General features: G+C 47.7%; 1 protein-coding gene across 6 annotated transcripts in view; it reads right to left on the bottom strand.

Moving 5' to 3' along the window:
- Positions 1–20,753, bottom strand: part of LOC138745789 (A disintegrin and metalloproteinase with thrombospondin motifs 20-like) — a 381,593-nt gene that overhangs the window by 6,733 nt on the left and 354,107 nt on the right. For all 6 annotated transcript variants that reach the window (XM_069903086.1, XM_069903087.1, XM_069903089.1 and 3 more), the window contains 4 exons: positions 18,505–18,599; positions 14,368–14,501; positions 8,478–8,569; positions 4,811–4,915 (listed from right to left, as the gene is read on the bottom strand). In XM_069903086.1, the coding sequence (XP_069759187.1) occupies positions 4,811–4,915; positions 8,478–8,569; positions 14,368–14,501; positions 18,505–18,599 (426 nt within the window). The remainder of the gene's footprint in view (positions 1–4,810; positions 4,916–8,477; positions 8,570–14,367; positions 14,502–18,504; positions 18,600–20,753) is intronic.

Below are 20,753 nucleotides of genomic sequence, written 5' to 3'. Positions count from 1 at the left end.
CAGAATGGCCTGTTATCAAGCTGTATTGTCTAAATTTAAAACAACTTTTTAAAAAATAGTAATTCAAATAGCAATCCCCGAGATAAACAGTAGGTTGAATCATAGAATTTAACTCAGATGCGGGAAATAAGTGCCACTATGCTTTTCAGAGGGTCCTTTGAAATATCCAGTACACCCCTGAGCCTAGGATACCTTTGGATTGACAACATGCAGTTCCTGCTGCTTTGCACTTTGCCTGGACTGATCTGTGTATCAGGGCAGTGAGGCCTACTGAAATGGTGAATCCATACCCTTGCACAGTTCTGTTTGCCCAGCTGAAGGAAAGATGTCCGGAAGCTGGAAAGGATATAACTCACGAAAATGTTAATGGGAGTAGTGAGTTTGATGTATGAAGAGACAGTGGAGTCTGAGGGAAATCCTTAGAGAGTTATATACAATCATAAAATTATTTGATCCTACCACTAGACACATATACCCCTCTCCCCACCCACCCCCGCCTTCTGCAGAGACCACTCCCTTTATGATTCCCTTGTCCAGTCGTCCCTCCCTATCATCCGTCCCCTTGGGACCTACCCCTGTGACCACAAGAGATGATCCACCTGTGCCCACACGTCCTCCCTCAGCACCAATTCGGGGCCCCAAACTGTCCTTCCAACTGAAACAACATTTCACTTGTGAATCTACAGGGGTCATCTACTGCATCCGGTGCTCCTGCTGTGGCCCCCTCTACAAAGGGGTGACTGGATACAGACTGGGAGATTGCTTCATTGAGGACCTCAGTTCTGTCTGCCACCATAGCTCCCAGTGGCCACTCATTTCAGTTCCATGTCACATTCCCTTGTGGACATGTCCGTCCATAGTCCCATGTACTGCTGAACCGAGACCATCCTCATCTTCCACCTGGGCACCCTCCAACCAGATGGCATTAATATCAACTTCTCTGGCTTTCATTAAACCCCCTTCTTCACTTCTTCTCCCGTTTCTTTCCCCCAGCTCTCTCTCTCCCTCCTCTATCTTCTTTCCTCTCCCCTGATCATATCCAATGAACCCCTTGTGTGGGTCTGGATTCCTCCCCCAACTTGCACGTCTGAATTCTGAGACTTTATGGGATTTCCTGCTTCAGGCTCATTCTGCTTATTCCTTTAAAAAGGGCTCAGCCTCAAAACATTAGTAATATATTCCCTTGTATGGATGCTGAAAAGATCGGCTGAGTTCCCCCAGCATTTTGATATGTTTTATTATAAAATCATGAAAGCATAGTTGAGTCAAATAGTCACTGTCTTTTTGCCAGGGCATAGGAGTCAAAAACTAAAGGGCCTAGATTCAAGGTGAGGAGAAAGGTACCTGACATGCACCTCCTTGGGTCTGTGGAATGAGGTGCTAGAGGAAGTGTTGGAGCTGGGGACAGAATAGCTCAAAGAGTTATCAGCTGAACGCAGGCAAAAGGAACCGGCTTGGGGAGACAACTTGGTCGGCAATGGTCTCCCTGATTTTTGACATTCTCAAGGAAAGGCTCAGGCTGGCATGTTGACTGCCGTTTGTTTCTCATGGATGCTGAGTTTCTCCAGCCCTCTTGTGCACTGTCTCCTGCTCTACAGGGAGAATCTTTAAAGATGTCATCGTCACAAGCCCACAAGGAGTTTATTTTGGAGCTGGTTCCTTTCTCTTTCAGTCTGCAGGCTGTGAGCCCAGCGTTTATCGCTGCTCCCCAAATGCCTGTGAGCCAGCCCTCCCCGAACTATGGCACTGCCGAGGGAATCCCACGATTTGGACCCAGCCACGAGGATTTCCAGGACTGGAAGGTGTGTGACATGGGATTGTGGGGAAACTGTCAAGAACTAATGGGTTTAAACTGAGCTGCTGAGGAGGACCTTTTCTGTAATTATGTACAAAAAGCACCAGAAAGGTCAGGGGCTTAGCTGAACTCATTCACCATGGTTCCTTGTTCAGTTCCCAAATCCACAGTAATATTAACCAGGTTTCATAAAATGTTATAAGTGGCTTCATTACTTGAGCAAAGAAGGTCAAAAATCAGAGTTGCCAGCTTCTGATTCAGACCAGAAGAGCAGTATCAAGTCTGCCTGGTCATTCCATCGTAGCTGATTTTCTATCCTTCAACTCCATTCTCCTGCCTTCTCCCTGTAACCATTCTCTTCCTGATCAAGAACCTCCAGTGCCCTCTATAATGCTCGGGACAAAAACAGTTTTTCCCTTTATTTACCCCTGTGCTCCACAGTTTTAAATTTGTAATCAAATAATCAGCATGTAATTCAATTGCACATTCCAGGATTTATTCAAGGTTTGACCATGTAGAAATTACAGCATGCTTTATACAGAGTTCCCCTATTTCAGGGCACCATAATGTTCGGGACATTTGGTTTCACAGGTGTATGTGAGGACTCAGGTGTGTTTAATTGCTTCATTAGTGCAGGTATATGAGAGCTGGGCTTGCTTCTAAGCTTTTGATCCCCTTTGGAGTCTGTAGTTGCATTTTTCAACCTGAGGACCAGAGTTGTGCCAATGAAAGCCAAAGAAGCTGTTATAAGTTCGAAAAACAAGAATAAAACAGTAAGAGACATTGCCCAAATCAACAGTTTGGAATATCATTGAGAAGAAGAAGCACACTGGTGAGCTCAGTAATCACAAAGGGACTGGTAAGCTGAGGAGGACCTCCACTGCTAATGGCAGAAGAATTCCCATCATAATGAAGAAAAATCTCCAAAAGTCTGTCTGATAGATCAGAAACACTCTTCAGGAGGCAGGTACAGATGTGTCAATGACTTCTATCCATAGAAGACTTCATGAACAGAAATAGAGAGGCTATACTGCAAGATGCAGACCAGTAGTTGGCCACAGGAACAGGTTGGCCAGGTTACAATTTGTCAAGAAGTATTTAAACGACCCTGCAGAATTCTAGAGAAATATCTTGTGGACAGAGGAGACAAAGATTAACCTGTATCAGAGTGATGGCAAGAGCAAAGTGTGTGGGCATAAAGGAACTGGCCAAGATCCAAAGCAAACCACCTCATCTGTGAAACATGGTAGAGGGGGTGTTATGGCCTGGGCATGTATGGCTGCCACAGGTACTGGTGTACTTATTGTCATTGGTAACTTAACTGCCGATGGCAGTGGCAACATGAATTCTGAGGTGTATAGAAACATCTTCTCAAGTTCGAGCAAATGCCTCTAAACTCATTGGACTGTTCTTCATGCTACAGTGAGACAATGATCTCAGACATACTGCCAAAGCAACAAAGGAGTTTTTCAAAGCTAAAAACTGGAAAATTCTTGAATGGGCAACTCAGTCACCCGATATAAATTCAATTGAGCAAGAGATCCACATGCTGAAGCAAAAACTTAAGGGGACAAGCCCCTGAAACAAGGAGAGCTGAAGATGGCTGCAGTAGAGGTCTGGCAGAGCATCACCAGAGAAGATACTCAGTACCTGGTGATGTCTATGTATCGTGGACTTCAAGCAGTCAAGGGTTCGTGGGCCAAAAGGACTTGGTACACTGCTGTATGTCTAAATACAACATTTAAATTGCATGGAACAAAGTACTAAACACAATGACTTTAATATGCATACCATTGGCTAAATCCCTGAAATAAGGGGATTATGTATAAAACATTCTGTTATTTTTACATGGTCAAGCCAAAAATATATTGAAATAACCCTGTATAAAATCTGGAATGTGCACTTTAATCACCTGTGAATTGTTTGATTACAAATTTAAAACTGTGGAATACTGGAGAAAATAAAGGGGAAAAATGCATCTGACTCAAACATTATGGAAGAGCACTGTCTTAACTATCACCAATGACGTGGCCTCCACAGCCATCCACGGCAACAAATTCCACAAATTCACCATCCTCTGGGGAAAGAAATTCCCCTAATCTCTGTTCTAAAGGGATGTTTGTGCCCTCTGGTCCCAGTCTCTCCCACTACAGGAAACATCCTCTACACATCCATTCAATCCAGGCCTTTCACTATTCGGTCAACTTCAGTGAGACCCCCCTTCATTCTTTTAAACTCCAGTGAGTACAGTCCGAGAGCCAGCAAACTCTCCTCATGGAATAACCCCTTCATTCCAGAGATCATTCTCGTGAACCTCCTCTGGACCCTCTCCAATACATCCTTCCTGAGATAAGAAGCCCAAATCTGCTCACAATGCACTGTGAGGTCTGACCACTACCTTAGAAAGCCTCAACATTACATCCAAGCTTTTATATTCTATCCCTCTCAAAATGAACGGCAACATTGCATTTGCCTTCCTTTTCCTTTACTTGCTTCAAGGAAATCATATTTGCATATAACCATATAACCACTTACAGCACAGAACAGGCCAGTTCGGCCCTACTAGTCCATGCCGTAACAAATTCCCACCCTCCTAGTCCCACTGACCAGCACCCGGTCCATACCCCTCCAGTCCTCTCTTCTCCATGTAACGATCCAGTCTATCCTTAAATGTAACCAATGATCCCGCCTCGACCACGTCTGCCGGAAGCTTATTCCACATCCCTACCACCCTTTGTGTAAAGAAATTTCCCCTCATGTTCCCCTTATAATTTTCCCCTCTCTCATGCCCTCTAGTTTGAATCTCCCCCACTCTTAATTGAAAAAGCCTATCCACATTTACTCTGTCTGTCCCTTAAACACATCTATCAAGTCCCCCCCTCAATCTTCTACGCTCCAGAGAAAAAAACCCTAGTCTGCACAACCTTTCCCTGTAACTCAAACCATGAAAGAAAATAATATTTCTTCACTGATTGTGGCTGAATATAAAATACCAAGCTATTGCAGGACATATACCTGAGACCTGTGCACGTTGACTGTTGCATAGTTTCCCTGCGCAACCCATTTTGAAGCTTCAGCTACCTTCAGTCCTGTCCAACTCAAGTTCATGCTGAATCGCCCCTGAAAAAGAAATTGTTAAACATTTATAACTGCACGTTAGGGTGCAATAAATCTTTCAATAAAACATCTTATGGATGAAGTTCAAAGCTCTTTCAACTTAAAATTCAGCCATCATTTTTCAAGGAATTTTAGCCACAATACAATGTTCTAAATAGAAGCCTTTCTTTGGAAGGACTCATCATTGAACCCTTATGAGAAGCTTGTTTTCTAAGGGATTTCAGCAGCGAACAATGCCTGCAGTCTGTACTTCCTTCAAACTTAGCTGGAACTAACGTGAAGATTTTCAGCATCAGGAAAGAAAAACTTGAGGAAATTTTCTAAAATGTTGTTGAATCATCAAATTTTCACTGTTCCAAATCAATAGATTTTTTTTACTTGAATTTCCCCAAATTTGTTGAATCTCTTTCCAGACTCTGATCAAGATTCAATATTACTTTATGTACACAATATACAAAATTTGTCAGCTCTTGCCTGCCATACAGGAACTCAAAGTGGCCCCTCTACCAATAACTCCCCAACAATAAGACCCTGAGTGCCCCTGATTTTGCCTCCTGTAACCTCTATGGCTGCATAGCTTCCTGTCCATTCCAGTGGTGACCCCCCCAAGATCCCAGTTCCCAGCCTCCAATAGGAGATTATTTTACAAACTCCTGTGATTTGCAACAGGAGGTCATCCACAACCACACTTCCCCTCCTGGAAGATCAATCCATTTTTTTTTCTGCCCTTTCCTTTATTTTCTGTTTTTCTTTACTAATTTTTCTTTTCTAGGATTAGGATTAATTATCCTCTTTGGAGAAGGGAAGGCACAGGAATAGAGGGAGAAATCCAATCAATCTCAAAGATGTTTTAATCGTTAGAGTCAGTTGTCATGCAGCATAGAAGCAGGATCTTTGGCTCACTACATCCATGCTAACGTACAGATGCTACCTCCATTCATTGGTCGTGCCCCAACACTAAGACAGATTAATTTGAATCCCATTATACTGTACCTTGAACTTCCACAAGTATTGACAGACATGCAACACTTGATCCAGCAACCATCTGATCTGCCTCGTGGTCTCGAATCTATCCGGCCACGATTGCTTTACCCCCACAGATGCTGCTCGACTCAATAATCTCCTCCGGCTGTGGTTTGTTTTTTTGTTCCTCAGTGTTTTTAATGATCATCACTTTACTGGTCCTCCACCAAAATAATGGTGGCACTAGCGGGGCTGCTGCTGTGGACCCAGGAGAGCAGAGAGTGGAGACACAGTGCTGCTCTGAGCGTCTTAATGCCAGCAACTCCAAAACTCAAAACCCAAAACTGCAGGGGTCTGTGCCCAAGGTGATGGCACCTGTTGTTCTGCAGCACCCATAAGAGGTTGCAGACTCTGGGGGAGCAGCGGACCGGTGCAGGGCATGTGAAATGGGAAGATCAAAATCAACCCCCCCCACTCCCCCCCAGCCCCAATGAGAAGAAGAAGCAGAGGAGATGACCCTGCAGGACAAAAGCCATGGCAGCACACCAGCGAGGGGCTCAGCAGCTGAAGGACCCGACCAGACTGTGGCAACTTGCTGTCAGGGTTGTGGGCTGCTGGAGACTGGTTTATGGGAACCAGACATCAGAATCGGGATTCGAGAGGACACTGAGGGCAAGAAGGGCTCCTGGAGGCTGATCATGATGGAAGTTTAGATTTGGAGCTGCTGAATTGAACAGGAGTCTGCGTGGCTGCAGAGGCTGCGGGAGAGCTGGAGGCAAACCCACGGACACCCAGAGACTCGCTTTTGCTTTACTTTCTCTTGTATTATAAGGGGTGATACTTTGTCTGCCTAGTGTAATATTACATGTTCTGTAGTATTACAAGGCAATAAAGGATTCTTCTATCTTGAATTGTACTCTGTACATATGCACTAAAATTCTCACTTGCTGTAGTTCTATGGATACTTGTAAACAAACTGAAACAGAAAACTTACTTGAATTGAAAAGACACGAGATAGATGGATTATAACTATTCACAGTTATTCTCGTGCAAGAAAAAAGTGACTTGCAAAAGTACAGATAATCCCATTCCGGCATTGGAGCAGTTCCTGATTAGTGTCACGGGGGAGGTTCAAGAGCCTGATAACTGTTGGAAAGCAATTTGAATTGAGAGGTTGTGGATGTCAGACATTTGTACCTTCTGCCTGAAGGTTGCAGTGAAAAGAGATTGTGACTGGGGGAGGGGAGGGGGGCAGTTGGAGGCCCTTTATAATGTTGGCTGCCTTCTTGAGCAGCACCTCACATTGACATACTGAACAGATGGGAGGTAGTGGAGCCTTCTGCATTCCTGTGGACAAATTTCCAAACATCTGTTTTAAATTAAATATTTTTTAAAATGTACTTTATGTACTTAAATTTTCCTACTTCTCTAGGTCTTCCTGGACTGTGGGCGAGGAGCCAGTGTAGGCAGGCAGTCAGTAAGATCTGGTCTTTTGCTTGTACCGTCCCCTCACATTGCCCTGAAGCCCAGAATTTTAACCATGGTATGACTGTGGGCTAAACCCTGCCACTCCGCTGGGAATCCCCGGCCTCACCAGAACTGTCGACATAGTGCAGGGACCCAGCTTTTCCTCAGTAGTGAAATGGTGGTCAGAGACATAAAGTCACACAGCATGGAAACAGGCCTGTCTGCCCATGCAGACTACAGATGTCCCACCCACATGAATCACACCTGCATTTGGCCCATACCCATCTAAACCATCCATCCAATTTTTACTTAAACTTTGGAGTGGTACCACTTCTTCTAGCAGTTCGTTCCATACATCCGCTGCATTCAGGTTTCTTTTAAATCTCTCCCCCCTCACCTGAAACCCATGCAGCTTCAGAGGTTATGGAGAGCTGGAGCTGAATCCTTGGACATTCGGTGTTTCTGTCGGGACTCTCTTACTCCTATTGGTGGGGTCACTGGGCTTACAGCACCTCTTTGAGTGTCTTTAGGATAGGCAAACATTGATCCATTTGGTGTATATGTACATGACAATAAAGGAATTTTTAATGTTGGACCTCAGCAGGCCAGTATCCATGGGGATCAAGAGGCAGTCAAAGTTTCAGGCCTGAACCCTTCATCATAATGTCGAAAATCAGGCAAACACCCAAATAAAGTTGGGGGAGCAGGAAGGGGGAGGAGCACAGGCTGGTAGGTGATAGGTGGATACAGGTATGAGGGGGAAAGGTGAGGTGAGAGAGGCAGAGGGCTGACATAGATGCGCTCTGGCCAGGGGAAGAAAGAGATGAAGGTGGGGAAATGAGATCCTTGTGATACAAGCTGGGAGGCTTGGACACAGTGTGGGACAAGATGGTGAGGGGGAGGGGGACGAGCAGCTGGAGGACATGTGGCTGTGAGAGCAAGACTGGGTGATCACATGGAGAGCAATCAGGATAATGGGGATCAGCGAGAGAACTTCCTTCGAAGGGAGGAGAACTTCGCTAGGAATGAGCAGATGGGACAATGTCCACTACCGCCTCGGTGCACCCATCAGGGAGGATATTTCCACTGGGCAGTCGATGATCAGTAAACTCCGCAGCCTGTAGTGATGTCTGACCTGAGGACACTTGGCCGCACTGTAACAATCTCCTGCTGTGGCAAAGGGCACAGGTCTCCCATGGACCGTCCAAGCAAACTCTAGGTCTGTAACTGGAGAAAGAGACATCAGAAGTTCAATTTTAAGTTCATTATCATCTGGCTATATATAAATAACCTGAAGGAACAGTGTTTCTCTGGACAACTGTGCACACACAATGCACAACAATCTCACACACACATGAACACGCAGACATGCGAGTGTGCACACAAAAACCGCAAAAGCACATGCACACAAAAACACATGCACACATTCATGTGCACACAAAAACACACACATACACATGCACATATGTACACATAAAAATGCACACACAGTAACATGCACACTCATGCATGTGCATACACATGCATGCACACAGGCGCACACAAAACACACACCCACCCACCCACACAACACACAGCCACCCCCCACACGCGCGCGCGCGCGCACACACACACACACACACACACACACACACACACACACACACACACACACACACATATACACAAGTTGGCAAGTATTTGTCAGCTGATTTTACAAGTACAACCCAATGAAACAGCGTTCTCTAGTCCTTGGTGCAAAACATCCAGACAAACAACCAGACATAACACACATACAGACCAACAATACATGTGCAGGACAAGGATTTCATCTATCCAAATACAAATAAATAAATAGCTTTGTACATATGAGAGTCTCAGATGGTCAGTGTGAGTAGTTCCTTTAGTCGTTCAGCAGTCTCACCGGCCATGGGAAGAAGCTGTTCCTCAGCCTGGTGGTGCTGGCTCTGACACCCCTGTATTTCTTCCCCGATGGGAATAGCTGAAAGATGCTGTGAGCAAAGTGGAAGAGGTCCTCAATGATTTTGTGTGCCCTCTTCAGATAATGATCCTGGTAGATCATGTCAATAGGAGGGGAGGATGAATCCCATGATCCTCTCTGCCACTCCCGTGGTCCTGTGGATTGGCCTCCAATCTATTTCTCTGCAGCAACCATACCACAGTGTGATGCAGATGGCCAGGGCACTCTCAATAGAACTCCTGTAGAAGGTTGACATAATGGTGGCCACTTCAGTCTTCTCAGGAAGTGTAGTCGCTGTTGAACCTTCCTGTCAAATGAGGAGATGTTGCGCGTCCACGATAGGTCATTAATTCAGTGAACTCCAAGAAACTTGGTGTCTCCACTACAAAGTTGTTGATGGGTAGCGAAGGGTCCTCCTGAAGTCCACGATCATCTCCTTCGTCTTGGCAACGTGGAGATTCAGGTTGTTACTCTCGCATCACGTCATGAGATTTTCCTCCTCTTCTCGGTAGTGCAACTCATCATTGTTGCTGATGAGGCCGACGACTGTCATGTCACCTGCAAACGTGATATCTCTGTTGGAGCTGGATCTGGCGGTGCGGTCGTGGGTTAGTAGTGTGAAAAGGAATGGGCTGAGCAGACAGCCCTGAGATGCTCCAGTGCTCAGCGTGATGGTGCTGACCCAGATAGACTGTGGTCTTTCCTTTTGGAAGTCCAAAGAGAGGGGTGTTGAGTGTCAATGAGGCCATCTTCTCCACCAGCCTCTGGGGAATGATTGTATTAAACGCAGAGCTGAAGTCAATTAAATTATTGGAAGGTGACCTAAGAGATTGGATATACAATTATTTGGGCAGCCATGGTCTGATTAGGGCTGGTCAACATGGCTTTGTGCATGGTAGGTCGTGTTACCAGGAAAATTGATGAAGAAAAAGCTATGGATGTTCTCTACATGAACTTTAGTAAGGCCTTTGACAAGATTCCACATGGGAGGTTAGTCAGGAAGGTTTGGATGCTAGGTATTCAAGGTGAAGTAGTGGATGGGATTTGGCAATGGCAGTACAGGAGAAGCCAGAGTGGTGGTGGATGATTGCTTCTCACACTGGAGGCCTGTGACGAGTGGTGTGCCTCAGGGATCCAATACTGGGGCCTTTGTTGTTTGTTATCTATATCAATGATCATGATAATGTGGTAAATTGGATCAACAAGTTTGCAGATGACACGAAGATTGGAGACATTGTGGACAGTGAAGAAGGTTTTAAAAGCTTGCAGAGGGATCTGGAACAGATGGAAGAATGGACTGAAAAATGGCAGATGGAATTTAATGTAGACAAGTGTAAGTTGTTGCATTTTGGAAGAGCGAACCTAGAAAGGACATATACAGTAAAGGGTAGGGCACTGAGGAGTGCAGTAGAACAGAGGGATATGGGAATACAGGGTCACAATTCCCTGAAAGGGGCATCACAGGTGGATAGGGTTGTAAAGAGAGCTTTTGGCTCTCTTTTATGAGAACCTTCATAAATCAAAATATTGAGTACAGGAGTTGGGATGTTATAGTAAAGTTGTATAAGTCATTGGTCAGGCCAAATTTGGAGAATTGTGTGCAGTTTTGGTCACCTAACTACAGGAAAGATTTCAATATGATAGAAAGTGTGCAGAGAAGATTTACTGGGATGTTGCCTGGACCAAGAACTGAGTTATAGGGGAAGGTGATACATTAGGGCTTTATTCCCTGGAGCGTAGATGAATGAGGGGAGATTTAAAACTATGAGGGGTGGATAGACAGAGTAAATGTAGGTCGGCGTTTTTCAGATACAAACTAGAAGACATGGGTTAAGGGTGAAAGAGGAAAGTTTTAGGGGGAACATGAGGGAGAACTTCTTCACACAGAGAGTGGTGGGGGTGTGGAATGAGCTGCCAGCTGAAGTGGTGAATATGGGCTATTTTAACATCGAAGAGGAATTTGTACAGGTACATGGATGGAAGGGATATGAGGGCTCTGAGCTGGGTGCAGGCCAGTGGGACAAGGCAGAAAAATGGTTCAGCACAGGCTACAAAGGCCAGAATGGCCTATTTCTGTTCTATGGTTCTAAAAACAGCCTGGCATATGATGCATCATTCTACAGAAGAGGGAGAGGGAGAGAGAGAGACAGATATAAATTAAAATAAGTATATGCAAATATTTTGGGTCGATTTAATCTGTTACATGATCATTCCCACGGCCTGTGGGAATAAGCTACTTCCCAGCCTGGCAGTCCTGATTTTGATACTCCAGCAACTCCTGTACCTTGTTGCTCATGGGTCAAAGGTGCTGTGTGCCGAATAGAAATGGTCCTTAATAATTCTTCATGCCCTGTTTAAGCAACGTTCCCGGTAAATGTCATCAGTAGAAGAAAGGGAGACCCCAGTGATCTCATCTGTTTTGATGATCCTCTGCATTGACTTCTAGTCCGATGCTTTGCAGCTACTGTTACCACACAATGATTCAGCCGGACCGGACCTTCTCAATCGCGCTCCTGTGAAATTTTGCCAAGATGGGAGCCTGCACATCTTGGCCTCCTCCTCCTCCTCCTCCTCAAAGACAAGAAATTTTAAGGAGGAACTCCGGAGACACCAGTCTTTCTCTCGTCAGCTGCTGTCGGACGTTCTAAATGTATCCAGCGATCTTATTTTCCATTTCCACAATGCAGACTTCACTTTCTGTCCCTTCACTGGGATTCTCAGAAGCCGAATTATGACAACCAATGTATCTTCTCTTAGAGAATCTACTCTGTGAATCTATTCCTGCTGAAGTGATTTACAGGGAGGGCTAAGATGACCCTTTTTCACCCATTCTCCCATCACCTCACTATCTTTCACCTGCTCTCCTACCTGCTTCCCTGTGAGCTTGTATTCTTCCACCTTTCCTTTCCTGTCCCCTTTCTCCTCCTCTCCTCTCCTCTCCTCCCCCCCCCCATCTTTTTATCCCTGTTTTTGCACATTCCTAATGAAGGACTCAGTCCTGAAACATCAACTGCCTTTTACTTCCTACAGATGCTGGATGACCTGCTGAATTTCTCCAGCACTTTGGCGTCTAGGATAATGTACACAGGTATTTGATGTCCTCAGATTCACTGGGCTGAGTGGCTTGTGTCTGTGCTTCACGTCACAATTTGTGAGATTGCTGTGACATAGATCCCCATGATCTGATGATCAACCTCCTCGAGTTTTTAAACTGGCCGTCTAATGCACTGGAGGTCCAGAGCTTTACCCCTGGAATGACTGTGGAGATCGGAGCTCTCTACCCCAGCAGGGAATTACTTGTGTCAGAGAGAGTGCAGTGAAGGCTCCAGGGTGGTTGGCTTCGACATGAGGAGAGCCAACAGGCCAGAAACACGAAGAGGTGATGTCATTGGGACACGTCACATTCAGTGTGGTGACAGGGACATCATTTCCTTGGGTGGGCGACCAGAACCATAGAGTCACAGAGTGGAAATAGAGTGGAAATCTTTTCATCCACCCAACAGGGTGCTGATTCATTGGGATTTTCTGCCCAAGAGCACACTGAATCTCTCCAAGACAAAGAGTTTGCACGTTCCGGGGTCGAGGGATATTGGGCTGGTGCGGGCAAGTGCCATCGAATGGGATTAAGAGTGAGAGAGTGCACGTCAACAGGCTTGGAGACGGTGCACCAAGTGCTGCAAAGGGAGAGCCCAGGGATCCTCTTGGCCATTATGATGATCCTCTATATTGAGCCAGCCTAATGCAACCACCATCCCACACAGAGACACAGCCAGACAAATAAAACCTGTCCACGTTGCCTCATCAATCTGTGAGCCTTAGTTGCGATTTCATCCCTCCTGGGCTCAGTAAACCTCCTGCTGCGGCACTGGGTGGAATCTTACTGCCCCATCTGCAGGAAGCTCTCTCCTGGTGAGTCTGCACAGGAGACACCAAGACCACCACTGACCCAGCTACTGACCCTCTCCACACCTGGGCACTCTACCCCAACCCAAGCACCAGCTGCTTAGACCACCATGGCGGATCCTCACCTCCCCATCCTGACTCCCACATGACCACACCTGCCCTCGCCCTCAGGTACACCGATAGCCAACATACTCCCACCTGACTGGAAACCAGCAAATGTGCTGCAGCCGGCACCACGATGATCCATAAGGAACAGAAGACCACCGGACTGGCTGAACGTAATAGACACTGGAACTCCACCCCCCCCCACCCGGGACCTTTCTTTTAAAAGTGGGGGTGAAGTTGGTGATACACCACTTTACACGGTTATGTATGGTCCATATGTATGGTTGGGCCCACCTTCCCACAATGACCCCACCCCCTGGAATCCCCTAATAAAGACAGTTAAGCCAAGTCCCTCCCTCAGAACGAGTCCTGGGATCACGCCAGAACAGAAGCCTGGTCCAAGCCTTATGGCATTAAAAACCTGTCACTCATCAAATCCAACCTTTTGGTATTATTGATAGTAAATGATTGGGAATTTTGATGGGTCCAAGTATTTTGATGGGTCCAAGTAGAGTCACCGCTCAGTTGGTGTTGTAGCTGCAGCCTGCGAGGGTCTTTCAGCTGCTGAGCCTCTCGCTGGCCCGCCATCCTGGCTGCCGTGCTGTAGGGTCCTCTCATCTGCTTCTTCTCAACGGATGGTGTACCCCCTCCACCCAACCCACCCCGTTTCCGATACCCTGTGCCGGTCCGCTGCTCCCCCAGAGCCTGCAATCCCTTGTGGCCGCAGACCCCGAATTTGCAAAAAACACTGTTGGCCTCTATAACAGGCCGTTCAAAGCCTGCACAGAGTCATGGGAATTAGAGCCAAATGGTTGGACTCTGTGGAGCAGAGCTGCCTGCTTTCCTGTGTCCACACCAGCGGCAGCTCAGCTGTAACAGCAGCTCCAGCAGTTAAAAAATAATTTAATTCAATTAAGTTTACCGTTACAGTTTTATTTACAAGGACCTGTTCAGCAGCAGCAAGGAAGAAATTCAGTGCTCGTGCACTTTGTTCACAACAGACACACTGACTATCATTACATTTTCCAGTAAATAATCTGGTGAGAAAAGGACTTACTAATGATCTGCATCGAGCTGATATCAAAGCGTACTTTGTGAAACACGGTGTAGCCAGCTGCCCGGTAATCTCTATGGCACGAGCAGTCTTTCCTTCTCTTTCCTTCGTATGGACACTCATAAGGATTTCGCAACCTAAAGGCAAGTAACACTGTCAACCACCCAGGGAGTGCTGGATGCCCTCAAAGAGGGATAGGCAGCCAGTGTCTCCAGGTTAAAAGGGGAAAGGTGAGGGGAATGAACATGTGCTGGCAAGTGATTGGTGAATACAAGGTGGTGTGGGGGCAGAAATGGAGTAAACATCAGAAGCTTGGAGGTGATTGGAGGAAGAGGCCAAAGGCTCAGAACGATGGACTCTGATAGGACGGAAGGGAAGCTGGTGGAGAGCCAGACTCAGGAAACAACGGGATGAGACAGGTGGGCACGATAAGCCCTGTCCCACTAACATACACCGTGAAACCAGGCCCATAGACATAACCCATCCATGCCCACTAAAATGTCCACCCCAGCCATACCACTGGCTGCATTTGGTCCATACCCCTCTAAACCCATCCAATTGATGGGTCAGTCCAATGTTATTTTATACGTTTCACATCCTCTTGCAGCCTGTTCCAAACACCCACAAGCCTCTATTTAAAAAGAGTTAGCCCAGAATGCCAACTTGGTTGGGCAACAGGGCCTGTTCTGTGTTGTAGTCCATAACTCAGGATGTGAAAGTGTACCCAGGCCAACCAAAAAGTCACGTGAAGTTTTTGTGTGGTCTGGCCCAATTCGATAAAAGCTTTGATCTACTTCCACAAGGATGATTTTAAAGGTGACCCTCAACAACTTCAACAGATGAACCAGTGAAAACATCCCACTGTGTGGGATGGAATAGCTCTGCCCAAGACTGAAACAAAAAAACAGAGGATTGGAAAGGTGGCTCAGAACATCACACACACACACCCTCCCTTCCTCACACACACCCCCTCCCATCACACACACCCCCTCCCACTGTCACACACACCCTCCCTCCATCACACACCTCCCTCCCTCTGTCACACACACTGTCTCTCCATCACACACCCCCTCCTTTTCTCTCACACACCTCCTCCCTCCATCATACACACCCCCTCTCTCCGTCACACACACCCCCTCCTTTTCTCACACACACACACACCCTCCCTCCATCAAACTCCCTCAATCAAACTCCCTCCTCCTTCCATCACACACCCCCTCCCTTCCTCACACACACACCCCCTTCCTCCATCACACACACCCCCTCTCTCCGTCACACACACACACCCTCCCTCCGTCACACTCCAACCTCCCTCCATCACACACACACACCCTCCCTCCATCACAAACACCCCTCCCTTCTTCACACACCCTCTCCCTCCATCACACACACCCCCTTCCTCCATCACACTCTCACCTCCCTCCATCATACACACACTGTCTCTCCATCATGCACACCCCCTCCTTTCCTCACACACACTCTCCCTCCATCACACACACTGCCTTCCTCCATCACACACCCTCTCCCTCTATCAAACACACCCCCTCCCTTTTTTCACACACACCCTCCCTCTGTCACACACACACCCTCCCTCTATCACACACACCTGGTCCCTCCAACACACACACCACCCTCCCTTTCCCACACACACACCTTCCTTCCATCACACTCCCTCCTCCCTTCATCACACACATCCCCTCCCTTCACCACACTCACCCCCCTCCCTCCATTACACTCCCTTCTCCCTTCGTCACACATACCCCCTCCCTTTGTCACACACACCTTTCCCTTCCTCGCATACACCCCCTCCTTTCGTCACACTCCAACCTCCCTCCATCACATACACACCCTCCCTCCATCACACACACCCCCTCCCTTCCTCACACATACCCCCTCCCTCCATCACACACACCCCCTCCCTTCCTCACACATACCCCCTCCCTTCATCACACACACCACCTCCCTCAATTACATACACCCTCCCTCCATCGCACACACCCCCTCCCTTCCTCACACATACCCCCTCCCTCCATCACACTCCTGTCTCACTTCATCACACACACACACACACACACACACCCTCCCTTCGTCACACTCACCCCCTCCCTCCAGCACACACACACCTTTCTTCCATGACACACACACCCCCTCCATCCATTACACACATCCCTCCCTCTTTCACACACACCCTCTCCCTCCATCACTCACACCCCTCCCTTCCTCACATACAACCACTCCCTCCATCACTCACACCCCTCCCTTCCTCACGTACAACCACTCCCTCCATCACACACACACCCCTCCCTCCATCACACACACCCCCTCCTTCCATCACACACACCCCTCCCTCCATCCCACACACCCCCTCCCTCTGTCACTCTCTCCCTCCCTCTCACACCCTCTCTCCAACACATCAATCCCCTCCCCTCTATCAAACCCCTCCTTCCATCATCCATACCTCTTCCCCCCATCCACATCCCTGCATCGGTGCCCTCCAGCACCTCTTCACATGGTCTTCCTACTCACTCATTACACTGGTGGCCTTAGACAAGTTTAAATGGCCTGGAGAAGGGGCCAGTGGTTAATTTGCATTCGGAATCCACGGGAGTCCATGCACAAGTTGGTGGCCATGCTCGACAGCCCAGGCCATAAGAGGCATGGGCTCTTGGGGAGCAGTGGGCTGGAGCAGAGCTCCAAAATTGGAGAACACCCTGCCACTCAACCTGCAGAGGAGAGGACCCCACAGTGGGGAGACCACAGTATTTCAGCAGTGAGGGGCTTGGAGACTGAAGACTACTGGAGACCAGCTCGAGGGACCTTGGGGTCGGAACCAGGACTTGTGAGGGTGCTCATGGTGAGCAGGGGCTCCCGAAGAGCCTCAGGCACTGACAGCTTCCTCTTCAGGTCGGGCTTGGGAACCAAGGGCTGAGGTGGGTGTCTTGGATAACTGAAGCTCAGGTTCATTGCTGGACCAGAGAGGAGGCCATGCAGCTATGGAGGTTACGGGGTGCAGGAGGTGGTGGTGTCCATGGACACATCCCTGAGGTACTATCGTTTTCTTCCCTCTCTCATCTTGGTCAGAGCGCTGGACTAATGGTATCTCTGTGTGCTTTTCTGTGTGTAACAATAAGGGAACCCTAAATCTGGAATAGTTCTTGGATGAGCATTTTAATTACCAAGGCAGAGAAGGCTATGATGTATCACCAGTGAATAGAATTCTTTTGGTTTGCAGCATTGATGTGTTGGGCTGAAGGACCTGTGGCTGTGCTGTATCATGCTGGTACTTCAGGAACAAAGTTCACAAAGTGGGTGGCACGGTTTGAGTAGTAGTTATTGCAACACTATTACAGCATCAGAAATCAGGATCGGGATTCGAATCCCGTGCTGTCTGTAACGAATTTGTACATTCTCCCCGTGTCTGCGAGGGTTTTCCCCGGGGGGGGCTACAGTTTCCTCCCACCGTTAGAAACCTACCGGGGATTGAAGGTCAATGGGGTGTGATTGGGTGGCATGGGTTGGTGGGCTGGAAGGACCTGTCACCGTGTTGTACGTCTAAATTTAAAAAATAAAAGCCACAGGTTAAGTGCTGAGAATGGGATTCACACAGACAGCATGGGCAAAATGGACCGAAAGGTTAATTATCAGGTATGTCTCAAGGGAGGAAAGAGAGGTGGACTGGAAGGGAACTGTGGGGTACAGCCCAGATCTAAAGGAGGGATCATTTAAACCCTAATGATCATGTTTGTGATGCAGGAAGGTACATTTTAACCAGCAATCGCTAAATCCTGAGCAAGAGAAATGAGCGACTTTGAATGCCCACTTCCTCTTTCTTTGGCTTGAGTAGGAAAATGACTGCATCAACAGATCTCTTTATTCATTTAATGATCTATTTTTTCAACACGGCAGAAGCCCATGGAACCTGTGCTGCCCGATGACAGCTAATTAACTTGCCAACACCTGTGTGAGAAATTGGAGAAAGCCCAACTGGACATGGAGAAAGTACTACACTTCCCACAGAGAGCAGTGGTTCCAAACCGAGGTCACTGCCGCTGTCATCGCTTCACACTAATGGCGACGCTAACCACGCCACTCCTGGAGAAGTACAGCTACATTTTGCCAGGTAACCTGAATAAACCTTACCGGTATCCATAGACCTCAGAGTAGTTTTCTGCTTCTCCACTGGATAGGGTCACATATTCTCGAGGGTGATCAGAATCCATTCCTGCACAATATATCTGCAAACCAAAACATTGGCCAAATGATGTTTCTGTCCTGAGTCTGAGTAAACATCTTCTCACCACTACATTCAGGCAGAAGATATAGAAACCTGAAAACTTTCAGGTTCAAGAATAACTCCTTTCCAACCGCTCTCAGACTCATGAACCTCCCCCTGTTACGCAATAATCAGGGACTGCTCCAACTCCACCAAAGGGCAGTCTGCATCAAAGCTGTCACTAGGATAACAGAATATTTAATATTTATGTATTTAAAATTGAAAATTTACTTTTTATAACATTTTTACATGTAGACATTCAGCACGGTAACAGGCCTTTTCGGCCCATAAATCCATGCCAGCCAATTTACACCCCATTGATCTACAACCCCTAGTACATTTTGAACGGTGGGAGGAAACTGGAGCCCCCGGGGAAAACCCACGCAGACACGGGGAGAACGTACAAACTCCTTACAGACAGTGCGGGATTGGAACCCCCTCCAGCTCCAATTGCTGGCACAGTAAAGGTGTTGTGCTGACTGCTACGCCAAATGTATTGCCCTTTTAGCTTTTCATCAAGAGTATCTGTTCGGCTGCAGCAAGTAAAAATGTCAGTGTAGATCTACATTGTACAATGTGGAATGTAACAAAATCTTCACCAGCCATCAGTTCATGGGACAGAGAGGCAGAGGGTAGGGGTTGATCGGAGAGGGATGTGGGGAGGAATGGAGGGTGGGGTAGAGGGTGGAGCAACTGTGGGAGGAGGGTGGGGCAGATGGGGAAGGGCAGAGGGTGTGGAGGGAGAGGATGAAGGGCCAGAGGGAAGGCCGAAGGAAGGGGTAGAGTGAGGGGCAGAGTGAGGGGTGGAAAAGGGAGGGGTGAAGGGGAGGGAGGGGCAGAGGGAAGGGCGACAGGAAGAGCAGAGGGAAGGATGGAATGAGGAGAGGAGGGAAGGGTGGCAGGAGTGGAGAAAGAGGCAGAGCAAGGGTCAGAGGGAAGGTCATCGGTTTTTGCAAGTGGGAGGGAGCAATTGCATTGTGGCAACCAGGGATTGCATGGCAGTGACTCGGGTGGTGCAGAAACAAGAACGGTTACCATGGTTACAGAGACAGTCTCACTAGGATGGTTACAGTGGCCATGGAGACAGGTCTCACTGAGATGGTTATTGTGGCCACGGAGAGGGATCTCACCGGGGCAGGTACTATGGCCATGAAGTTCGGTCTCATCAAGGTTCTGTGAATCGCTGGGATGCAGTTGAACTGTGGCCATGAGTGATTGATCACTTTGTGTTCACCATCTGGTTCACCATGTAGTTCACTGCAAGGTTCACCGTGTGGTTCACCATGTGGTTCACTGCGAGGTTCACCGTGTGGTTCGCTGTGAGGTACACAATGTGGTTCACCATGTGGTTCACTGCGAGGTTCACCGTGTGGTTCGCTGTGAGGTACACAATGTGGTTCACCGTGAAGTTCACTGTGAGGTTCACTGTGTGGTTCACTGTGTGGTTCACCATGTGGTTCACTGCGAGATTCACCATGCAGTTCACTGCAAGGTTCACTGAGAGATTCACTGTGTGGTTCACCGTATGGCTCACAGTGAGGTTCACCATGCAGTTCACTGTACAGTTCGCCATGCAGTTCACTGAGCGGTTCGCCATGTGGTTTACTGCGAGTTTCACCATGCGGTTCACCATGTGGTTCACTGTGTGTTTACTGTGAGGTTTACCATGTAGTTCACTGTGCAGTTCACTGCGAGGTTCACCATGTGGTTCACTGTAAGGTTCACTGCAAGGTTCACCATGAGGTTCACTGTAACGTTCACCGTGCGGTTCACCGAGAGGTTCACCGTGCGGTTCACTGTGTGGTTCACCATGCAGTTCACTGCGAGGTTCACCATGTGGTTCACCATGCAGTTCACTGCGAGGTTCACCGTGTGGTTCACCATGTGGTTCACTGCCTGGTTCACTGTGCAGTACATCATGTGGTTCACTGCGAGGTTTACTGTGTGGTTCACCATGCGGTTCACTGTGAGGTTCACCATGTGGTTAACTGCAAGGTTCATCGTGCAGTACACCGTGAGGTTAATTGCAAGGTTTACCATGCGGTTCACTGTTTGGTTCACCATGAGGTTCACTGTGAGGTTCACCATGAGGTTCACTCCGTGATTACTGTGAGGT

This window comes from Narcine bancroftii, chromosome 11, assembly GCF_036971445.1.
Source record: "Narcine bancroftii isolate sNarBan1 chromosome 11, sNarBan1.hap1, whole genome shotgun sequence".
NCBI lineage: Eukaryota > Metazoa > Chordata > Chondrichthyes > Torpediniformes > Narcinidae > Narcine > Narcine bancroftii.
The sequence above is the reverse complement of the archived record's forward strand: the minus strand, read 5'-3'. Positions and strand labels throughout refer to the sequence as shown.